General features: G+C 48.0%; 1 protein-coding gene across 1 annotated transcript in view; it reads right to left on the reverse strand.

The window, feature by feature from the left end:
- ILKAP (ILK associated serine/threonine phosphatase) overlaps positions 1 to 11,199 on the reverse strand; it is a 16,455-nt gene that overhangs the window by 2,696 nt on the left and 2,560 nt on the right. Inside the window, exons 2-10 of the mRNA XM_009284235.1 lie at positions 10,593 to 10,658; positions 10,122 to 10,178; positions 8,914 to 9,036; positions 7,897 to 8,023; positions 6,766 to 6,872; positions 6,124 to 6,217; positions 4,149 to 4,236; positions 2,705 to 2,826; positions 822 to 941 (exon numbers count right to left, since the gene is read on the reverse strand). Of these exons, the coding sequence (XP_009282510.1) occupies positions 822 to 941; positions 2,705 to 2,826; positions 4,149 to 4,236; positions 6,124 to 6,217; positions 6,766 to 6,872; positions 7,897 to 8,023; positions 8,914 to 9,036; positions 10,122 to 10,178; positions 10,593 to 10,658 (904 nt within the window). The remainder of the gene's footprint in view (positions 1 to 821; positions 942 to 2,704; positions 2,827 to 4,148; positions 4,237 to 6,123; positions 6,218 to 6,765; positions 6,873 to 7,896; positions 8,024 to 8,913; positions 9,037 to 10,121; positions 10,179 to 10,592; positions 10,659 to 11,199) is intronic.

An 11,199-nucleotide genomic window follows, 5' to 3' on the forward strand; every position in this document is an offset into this window, starting at 1 on the left:
GAGGTGCTGGAGCGTGTCCAGAGAAGGGCAATGAGGCTGGTGAGGGTTCTGGAGAACAAGTCTTCTGAGGAGCGGCTGAGGGAACTGGGGTTGTTTAGCCTGGAGAAAAGGAGGCTGAGGGGAGACCTCATCGCTACTCCCTGAAAGGAGGTTGTAGCGAGGTGGGTGTTGGTTTCTTCTCCCAAGTAACTAGCGATAGGACAAGAGGAAATGGCCTCAAGTTGCACCAGGGGAGGTTTAGATTGGACATAAGGAAAAATTTCTTTACTGAAAGAGTGGTGAAACATTGGAACAGGCTGCCCAGGGAAGTGGTTGAGTCCCCATCCCTGGAAGTATTTAAAAGACGTGTAGATGTGGTGCTTAGGGACATGGTTTAGTAGGCATGTTGGTGTTGGGATGACGGCTGGACTCGATCTTAGAGGTCTTTTCCAACCTTAATGATTCTATGCTAGAAACAACTCTTGGACAGGATAGGGATCCAAGAATTCAAGCCTTAACCAATTGCTTGAACACTGGTGTGTGAACTTATTCAGAGCATGAAGGAAGTCTAAGGCTTGTGTATATTACACTGCTGAGAGGCTAGTTTCTCCCACAGGAGCCTTCACAGTATCTTGGCAGAGTGAGGCAGCAGCATTATCCCACTATACCGATAAGGAACAGGAGTGGAGAGACATCAGCAGTAAGAGCATCCTCTAATTCTGGGTGATCAGTCTGAGTGCCTCGGTGCTAACAGCAGAGCATACAGGGTCGTGCAGCTTGTGCTACTTCTGCTGAGCAGAGCTAGGATGCAGCCAACCCCCTTGTGCGCGGGCACGCTTTACCTGTCATTGTGTGTGAGTTGGCAGCGTTTGATATCTGGCACAGAGATAACACCACAGCGTTTGTATTGGCCATCCCCAATGGAGCGGGAAACCTCCAGCACTCCTAGGACTCTTCCGTCCCTGCACAAGGAAAGAAAACATTGAGAGCCCTCCCCTCACAGGCACATCTCACTGCACTGCCTAACAGGGACACTCTTCATGGTGCGTTCAGCTGCCTCGTACAAATCCTGACCCACTTCCCCAGCAAGTTCAAATCTTCCCTTCAAAGTCTCCTTCCCTTTCTGCATGTTTGTGCGAAGCTTTCGGAAACGAGTGGAGAGGGGGAGGAAGGAAGAAAAGAAGTCAGGAGAATTCAAGGCTGTTTTCCATCTCCCTGCCCTAACTCACGTCCTGCTTAGCCTAGCAAGCCAGGGAAGTAAGAGTTATATGCTGAGCTGAACTCCTGGAGGCGGAGGTTTGAATACACAGATTATTTTTTGGCAAAGTATCTAGCAAACTGCATTTCAATAGAAGCACAGAGTGGCAGCAGGCAAGACCAGGTCTGAGCCAGCAGCCCCTCCTGTGCTCTGCCTATCAGGACACCAACCCTTATAGACTGGCTCAACTGGGGGCAGTTCCAAGGAGCGAGAACCATGGCACTTTCTCCTGATCACTTAGTCTTTACCAACCACTGATCGCAGCAACCAGTTCCCTGAAACCAGAGTTACAATCCTCTTTAAGAAGCAGTTTTGTTTGCTAAACTTTTACTAATTAACTGAGTGCTGCACCAACAGAAGCAGCTTCCTACGCTCCACCCTTCCAACAACTGAGCAGATTCTTCTCCCCCAAAAAGGCCCTTCTGTGCACTCTGGAAAGACACAAGCTCATTCATCTCGTAGTCCAACCAGCCCCACTTGAGATAAAAGCAAGAAGCGAGGCACGTCACAGAGAAGAGATCTGGTGCTCACACACTTTGCGACTTATCTCTTGGGTCCAAAATATTGAATTAAAAGCAGTGGGAGAGGCTCCCAGGCAGCCGGGGAGATGTTCCCCCAGTTCTGAAAAGAGCTAACAGACACTGGCCCATGTCTTTCCTGGGTGCAAAGATAGATCAGCGCTAAGCATAAGCAGCAGCATGTGCTCTCCAGAGATAGGGGCAACAGGGCCCTCCAGACATGGCAGCGTGACAGAATTGAGCCCACCCCTCCCCACCCCAGGGGCCATTCTGCCTCTGCAGGCACTAAGATACTTCACTTGCACTGAGTCCTCTCTTGTGAGGATGCCATTAAATCAAGAAACGGCCTTCAAAGAAGGGAGAATACCTAGCCAGGGAAATCAGACACAGCTGCCCAAACAGCCATGCACACCTACATGCACAGGAACATTAAGATAATCCCACTCTGGCTCCCGAAACCTCCCTCCTACTGCAGACCACCTCAGTGCATCAGCTAACCCCCAGGGGAGCAACACCAACTGACATCAAGGGCTTCCCGTGCCCTCTCAAACCATGCTCCGCCTCTCACGGGACATGGAGGGAGAGGTGATGCTGCAAGCAAGGAAGAGAGTTCTGTTCAATGCCACAGTGTGCAGCAAGTGATAACTTCTTAAACAGTCAAGTCCAGCTCTGTAGGTCAAGCTTAAGCACGTCCGTGCTCGCATCGCACTGCCAGGCTTTCACATGGGCTTCTGCCTTTGCAGCACAGCACCCTGCCACCATTGTAAGCCCCTGGGAAACCAGCCCACATCAACTGACTCAAGCCACTGAATCCCACAGGCAGCAACAGATTCTCTCTAGGCTCTCACTAGCATGTGCACTGGGCTCAGGAAACTCCAGAAACTCAGTGCTCAGGCCCAAAGTTGGGCCAGAGTTTAGACTCGCTCACTCACACCCTTTAGGCACTTACCTGACATTTCCCCCAGCTTTCTGTATCCGCATACGCTCCTCATATTGGGTGGGGTTGTGCTCCTTACTGAGGCTTAAGGCTGCATGTTTCTGACTCTCTTCATTATAACGACACAGAATCGCCTGTGCTGACAAAAGACCCTCGTGAATAAACAACAAAACTGCAGCAAGAGGAACTTCTTGAGACACCTGCAATTTGTAGTGAATGGGGCTACATCTGGCTGGTGAGCGGTCACCAGCGGTGTTCCTCAGGGCTCAGACCTAGGGCCAGTGCTGTTCAATATTTGTATCAGTGATCTGGATGCAGGAGTTGAATGCACCATTAGCAAGTCTGCTGACGATACTAAGCTGGGAGTGCTGTTGACTCTCTGGAGGGACAAGAGGCCTTTGCAGAGGGATCTAGATAGATTGGAGCATCAGGCAATCATCAATGACGTGAAATTTAACAAATCCAAGTGCCAGATTCTGCGCCTGGGATGGAATAACACCGGGCACAAGTCTAACCTGGGAGAGGAGTGGCTGGAGAGCAGCCCTGCAGAAAGCGATCTGGGGGTGCTGGTTGGCAGCAGGCTCAATAGGAGCCTGCAGTGTGCCCTGGCAGCCAAGAGGGCAAACTGCATCCTGGGGTGCATCAAACACAGCATGACCAGCTGGTCAAGAGAGTCCCGCTGTATTTAGCATTGGTGCGGCCTCACCTGGAGTACTGTGTGCAGTTCTGGGCCCCACCATTTAAGAAGGATGTTAAGGTACTTGAATGCATCCAGAAGAGGGCAACAAAGCTGGTGGCAGGGCTGGAAGGCATGTCCTATGAGGAGCAGCTGAGGAGTCTGGGTTTGTCTAGTTTGGAGAAAAGGAGGCTGAGGGGCAACCTCATTGCTCTCTACAGCTTCCTGAGGAGGGGACGTGGAGAGGGAGGTGCTGATCTCTTCTCCCTGGTATCCAGTGATAGGATGCGTGGGAATGGTTCAAAGCTGCGGCAGGGGAGGTTCAGACTGGACATGAGGAAGCGTTTCTTTACCGAGAGTGTGGTCAAACACTGCAACAGGCTTCGTAGAGAGGTGGTCGATGCCCCAAGCCTGTCAGTGTTGAAGAGGCATTTGGACAATGCCCTTAATAATATGCTTTAACTTTTAGTCAGCCCTGAACTGGTCAGGCAGTTGGACGAGGTGATCATTGTAGGTCCCTTCCAACTGAAATATTCTATTCTATTCTAGATACTGTGAGATATTTAGTGCCACCAAGAGAGAGCTACCACACACAGTTGTTTTACGCTATGGGAGACAACACAGAAGTATCCTGCACCCACCCAAAACAAGATGCTTTGTAGGAACAGTTGGGGAACTCACGGCAACTGAGACATCCCATACAAACACCTCGCCCTTCAGGGCGAATAAAGCTCTCGAAGGAATCAAGACGCCAGCAGTGGGCTTCTCCATTCTGCTTACCCGGCTGTCCCCGAGGTTGGCTATGTAGAGAATATTGTCAACAGCTAGGACACAAGTAGCTGTGGAGCCGTCCTTCCACGCTGGCTTCCTGAAGGGAACAAAAATGAGATACTAAGGGGGGAAAACAATGTTTAAGAAGTTAGTCACAGAGTGCTTCTGGGGACTCAAGGAAGTGTCATTTGCCAACACTCAGCAGACAGCTAGCACAAGCCCCCAGCAGCTGCCTGCAAGGAGCTATGGAAACTGTTGGTGGTAAACAGCAAGCTGGACAAGGACAGAGGAACTGCACAGAGTACCGCCTTCTAAATGCATGGCCAATACCCAGCTGGTTCAAATACTGCCAGCCATGCTCCCCGCACCAACCCTTCCTCACACTCAGCTCCCAGGAAAGCTCATCTGTGGCTGGAACAGGCTCAGCCCCAATGACTGCCCAGAAGCTATAGCATCGTGAGCAAACAAGCACCCCAAACTCCTCCCTGGGAGGCTCCTTCTTTGCAGCAAAAGGAATGCACAGCCAGGACTGCAGCAGAGTTGTCTTCCTTTTCGCTTTCATTTCCCTTCTGTTTTTCACAGTACCCCTACCCGCCCGCCTCAGTCCTCACCAACCCACCTCAGCAGCAACACCACTTGTCCAGTCACTCTCCTGATATTTCACTTGCTGTAGCTAAGCTTGTATCTCTAGAGCTCTAGGTAAAACAAGATGCATTTCTTAGATTACAGCTGCCAGACTAGTCCTTCCCATAATTAAGACTGGCTATGATACCACTCTTTACTGAAACTAGCTTTGAGAGACTGATTTCTAGACATATTTCATGCAGTTTTTCCTAACTTTGAAGGTGCGGCTGAATGAAGATCATTCATTTCATCATCAATACCAGCTATTGCTAGTGATCCTTTGTAGCGCCTTTGTCATAAGTCACGTTTCTGACCAAATGGAGACTGGTTTGGGAATGGCACTGTTGTGACAGATTCAAGGAAGCTTTTTCCTTTTGCCTGGTCAAACTCGTTGATCTGATTAGGCTTAAGAGACTGAGCCAGTTTGCAATTTACTTAAAATTGAAAGTTTGCAGGGAATCTCAGAACCAGATGCATGAACAGTGTCTCCATCTGTGTTAGAGGTGTCACTATGAAATCGGAAAAAAAAAAAAGAAAACAAACGTGTAAAGGACTGGTAACAAAGTGACTGTATTTTAAATGCAATCTATATCTTCCCTAGTCCACACAGTTGGTGTGTCAGTTCAGCAGAGACCGGGAGAAAGTAAGGGTGCTTGCATTCAACACCCCGCTGGGAGGCAGGCTGGCATTTATCCCACAGAAAGTAGCTGCTGTGCTTTTCAGCTTCGTTTTAAAAGACCTGTTAGAAACAAGCTTAAGATGAGGGACATTCTTCATCAACATCTCTGTTTTCAAAAGAAGTGAAGAACAAAGATTTAAACTTACGTTGGGAGAGTTAAGTCTTTCAACACAGGGCATTAAAAACGACTTCAGAGATGTGCTTCAGCCTGGCATGACATACTCACTAACAGGAATGCAGCTCTAAAGAAAGGTGCACACAGCAGCTGGCAAACTACTGCTCTACAGATACCTTCCTGCCACACTTTGATGCTGACAACACAGAGATCCCATCTCAGGCAGTATGGGATAAGTCACTTCAGCAACATAAGTCTTTAAAAAGAAGGCAAACAAGATGCCCTGGTAAGAACAGAGGTGCATTCTTGGTCATGTTTTGGTTCCTTCCTTTACTACGAATGCGTATTTTAGTCTAAGGGGTCCTACAGACTGCGTAGACCAGAACATGCCATGATCTAGCTCTAGCAGGCACTCAGCTGGCAGAGTTACAGCCTGGCACAGCTAAGCTGTATGGGGTTTCGCCAAAGCATAGACACGACTCAAGATTTCCTCTGCCCTGCTCAGAACTAAGGCCTGTGAGATGCAAGCTAAGAAATACAAACGCATAGGAAGCATTTACACTTACTGGCTGGATGCCTGCTTTAGAAACTCTTCATCTGTGTGTTTGAAGGTGTCCAAAAGGCATCTCTTCACAGTTTTCTCCACGCTGACTACCTCACCTGTCAGACAGGGAAAACAGCAACTAAGCTCCAGCTAACTCTCCTACAACACACTCCCCCTATTAACACATATAATGTGTTAATTAGCTAAGAGATTTAAACTTTTCAAATGAGAGAGTTCTGACCTATCCCAGTCCCTCCCTTCGCTCATCCAACATTCACTCAGGCAGTGCATCTCTTGGACCCTGTGCAGAGCAGCTAGGGCATATCCTGGGCTCATGCTACCAAAAATCTGTGCATTAGCGTGTATGGAGAATTTATGACATACCCCTCTCCCCCACAGGTGTATTTTCACACTTGAAGTGGCACTGCCAAAATTGGCAACAGCACATCTCACACTTGCTTAGCAGTTCACAACTAACCACTTGTACCCTTGTGCCAAAAAGGCTTCCAGCCCTCTTCCCCAGGAGACAGCGCAGTCTCACAAGCCCACTGGGAATAAGGGATGGGAACTGTAGAACAAACAAATCAGTTTCCCTATCCACTGCCATAATGTCAAGGCAGAAAAGGTGATGGTTGTCCTACAGCCCTTATTCCACTCCTCTCACCTTTAGGAAATTTCTTAATCAGGTTTTGGTGCAGATTCTGTGCTGCAAATTTTGAGGCTCGGACTCCTCCGTGGCCATCAAAAACAGCGAAGTACGAGACACGTGTGCTGTGAGGGAATAAAGAGTAGCAGAAAGGGGCTAAGAAAGGCCGTTAGCCCGAGGGTGGGATCGAGTATATTCATCCGCATAACACCCTACCCTGTGTCAGGGAGACTGCATAAACACTGCACTCCAAGGCACGAAGATAGCAAGTCTCTAAGGTCACACATGCAAGCATTTACACGGTTTACATGTACAAGCACTGAGCTGAGAACTTTCTTGTGATTTTCCACCCCTCAAGAAAATGAAGGGCAGAAGAGAGTTTATAGACCACAACTTGGCATAAAAGCAGCTAAACATTTCACAAGGGCACTGCAACTCCCCAGCACTACACAGTCTAATCAATCCTACAGTTTTTTCCATGCCTAAATTTGTTGAAACCATGCTACAGACAAGAAACTCAGATCCCTCAGCACATGAATTTCTCAGGACAATATTAGTTCAGAAGCTAAATCCAGTATCAAGATGACGCTTGAGAGCATTCCTTGAAATATACACACTCCCCCTACACACACTTATATGTGTTAATTTGCTAAGAGATTTAAACTTTTCAAATGAGAGAGTTCTGACATCTGTTTTCTCTTCTTCAAGTGATCTCCATTGCCACAGTTAGGGTTTTACACACTGTAAAATCCCCAAGGCAAGGCCTGATTATATTATTATATTATAATTAAACTGAGGGTCTCTAAACATCCACGCTTACATTTGGGTAACAGAGGCTCAATATCCAGAGTTATCAGGCCCTCACAATCCTTGCGAAGTCAGTGATTGAGCATCCACTGAGCATCACTCAAAGGGAAGTATTTGTATAAAATAGTCCTGTGATTTGCCCAGGAACACAGCTAATGATTCAATCTAAGTCTCCCAATAACAAGCCCAAACCACACACCACGACACAGGTGTAGTCAAGAGCATCAGCTGCTCAAACCAAAAAGGATCATATCATGGGCTTAGCTGAAGCAAGCTGGAGCTCCTTCACCCCTGTGATGGCTGCCATCCACGGCTTTATTCTGGCAGTTGGGGCCCACTTACATTTGGGAGGGCAGAGGCTGGCATTCCTCGGTGATATCGTTTAAGATGACATGTGCATCCTGCATGTCTTCTCTTTCACCTTTCCTCTCTGCCACATAACCCTTCAATCCAAGAATGCCCACTGACCCTAAAGGGGAACAAAGCAGACACATGCACGCAAATCAAACTCCTCCCGTCTCCAGCTCAGGCTAAAACCCAGTAAATCAGTGACCACTTTTCAGCTTTCAGAACCCTATCCTGGCACTGCAGTGAAATACGGCCCTCATCCTGCAACAAAACATCTGGCACCTTCTGCTGAACAAGGATATATTTATTTTGCAACATGGGTTTTTAAGTGCCCCCAACGTCAGGAGCTATGAAAGCCACTTGCCCCCATTTTGGCAGGCAGCTGTAGCCAAGCAGGACTGCTGGACATCGGACAGAGCTCTTACCAAAAAAGGGTGAGGGGGGCAGGGGAAGCGTGTGGCACTGAACCTGCAGATTAAACAAAGCACAGCTTTAAAGAGGGCGCTAAGGACAGGAAATCAGGGTCTGCTGTGTCCAGAACACGTCCTTTCCTTTGTACCCCCGAACACATCTTATTCCCAAAGCTGCAACATAGCACACAGGCACCTCCATTGATATAACAGCAAGTCTCTCTCTCTCTGGCTTTCTTAGCAGCCACCCAGTGGAGATATTTGTGGATGTGGCAAAAGAAACTGGTGTGGCTCTAGCCTTCCAGAGGTTTCACAACCATCACCCTCTTGGCAGCACAGGAGCTTATCCTGTGAACGCCGAGGTGCTTGCTGCTCAGCTTCTGCCACTTCAGCAGGGTCAGTAAGAAGGGCCAGGTGAGGGAGGTAGAGAGGGCCAGGGAGCTCGAGGGGCTTCCACAGACCGCCGCAGCAGTTTGTTCCCTACGAGAGGCTGAAAATGCAAGCAGATTGAAGAACCAAAGCTTTAGCTTTGGTCTGGACTTACTCAGCCCAACGTCAAAAGTACAAATCGAGTACATTTGTTTTCAAACTGTCTGAAAACCTTTACAAACTTTCTTTTCCACAAGTTCTTCCCTGCCATTCTTCTCTTCCTCCTCCAAGGACTTTCTCTTCTCCCCTTTCCCGTGGCTCCCTGCTGATGAGACCTGCTCAGTAGCACTGGAGGCTGAAAGAAAGCAAAACACAGGCGGCTGAAGTCTTCCAGCTCTATTTTACTTGCATAAATTCAGCAGCAAGTCCTTTTATACCGAAGCACTCTCACTAGCACAGGCTCACACGCTCACACAGTATTAAGTGACCAGAGTTATTACTGAACAAGACATACTAACTGACCACAAACGCACACACACAACTTCACTCAGCTTATACAACCCACAGCATACATCACTGTCTAACGCAGTGAGCGCCAATTTGATCACTTTACGGTGCGTGACCCTACCTCAGGCACAGTACAACTGTGTTTGGCTGGCAGGCTGTTCATTCTCCCCACCAACCCACAGTTTGTTTCTTAGCTACCAGCCTTTTTTGCAGTTAACTGCTCAGGAAGTTAATGTTTCAGGTTGAAACACTTCTGATTTTTTAATTATTATTATTTGTGTCTACCAATAGTGCCCACAACAATGCAAAGAATTGTATTTTATTACTCTGAATGTGCATATTTGTTAGAGGTTTCAGAAGACAGGTTACAAATTAAAGCTAGCAAGCAAAATATGATTCCCATGACGTTAGAACCCTAGCCTTTTCCTTCTGGAGATTTATTCTCGTATGGTATAGTGAATTATCTCACCCCCTCCCAGGTGCTAGCAAACACTTGGCTGCATGCAGAAAGCTTTGCCAGACCAGCAGTCTGTTTTTGAAGACATTTATAGCGAGGAACAAGAAGACAGTCTGTGCCCACAGCAGAAAAGCAACAGAAGCCAGGGCTGTGGCAGCACCGGGCCAGTGCTGCCTTCGCTCTTAGCAAGCACACACGTACTTTCACTCCCTAAGCAGGGACCTTTCAGACACAGACAACGGGGGTTCCCAAAAGACACCTGAGGGATGTACTTCTGGGAACAGGCCTAAGTTTACTTTTAAAAAGTGAGAATCCCGATTTAAACAATTGGGGCACAAACAGATCGCCACAACCAGTGTCAGCCAATCCAGATACCAGGTTAACTTGCTGTGCATCCAACACAACAGGCTACATCAATGGGTCTTCCCGAGAAGGGCAGGTTAGCAGAGGCTTGGTGAGCTGACACAGCTCCTTACCCATGTCACCACTGCTGGCTGGCGGAAGATCATCAAAGAGTAAAGAGCCTCCTTTTCCTGAAGCACAAGAAAAAGGCAAGAAGAACTAAATACCTTTGTCCCTTTGAGGAAATACTGCTCTGTGTACACCCATCTTGAGGTGCAGAAATTATAAAATGCCAGTTTACCAAAGCGAGCCAAATTTCAACTTCTGTTATTGGATGGTGGGGGCAAACTCAGGCCTTACATTTGTTTCAGGGAATATTTATATGGAACATTTTATGGAATATATGTGGAACATATGTAACATTCTAGTTATCAAGAAAAACCCCACAAGAAGAGGAAAGCAGCTTCTCTGCACACCGGTGCTGATAACCCGACTCTCTTTATCCTGTCTAACAAAGAAAAGAGTTTACACAAGTTTCATCTCAAGAGATACTGATGCAGAAAACATGGGAAGCCAAACTAACGGCAGGAACGGAGCACCCATACCTGAGTCAGCACTGCTGGCTGGTGGGAGATCGTCAAAGAGCAGAGGCTCTTTCTGGGTCTCCTTCCCTGTAAGACACCAGGGCAGAGTCAGGACGCATCACAGGCACTCAAGGGTTGGTTTCTGGAAGGACTGCCCCCCAGGCGAGCACAGGTAGGGTAACCGAGGAGAACCTTGGCTACCTTTCTTCCATCTCTAATTTAGGCAGCTCCTACACAAGCAAAACAATCACCTGCCTGGGGATGATGTGAACTTTTATCTTGGAAACAGCTTTTTTTTTCCCACTCACTCAACTTTCTTCCATTCACTCAACTTGCATTAACATCCCTCAGCAGCCCTATCAAGATGTTATAGGATGGGCGGCGCCCAGAAAGCACCAAATTATTTCAGGTAACACCATTATAGCTCTCCACAGGCCCACAGCAGCACAGAGGGGAACGGCTCCAGCACGGCCTAAACCGCATGGATAACACTCTGCATCTGAACGAGTCCCAGGGAAAAAAAAAAACACAAAAAACCCCTAAACCCTATAATTTCTCCAGCGGTTTTTAAGCCACCCCCTCCTGCAGCCGCCCCTCACCCCCCTGCCCCTCAGGCGCTGGGACCCCC

The sequence above is a fragment of the Aptenodytes forsteri genome, unplaced genomic scaffold, assembly GCF_000699145.1.
Source record: "Aptenodytes forsteri isolate BGI_AS27 unplaced genomic scaffold, ASM69914v1 Scaffold647, whole genome shotgun sequence".
In the NCBI taxonomy this organism is placed as follows: domain Eukaryota; kingdom Metazoa; phylum Chordata; class Aves; order Sphenisciformes; family Spheniscidae; genus Aptenodytes; species Aptenodytes forsteri.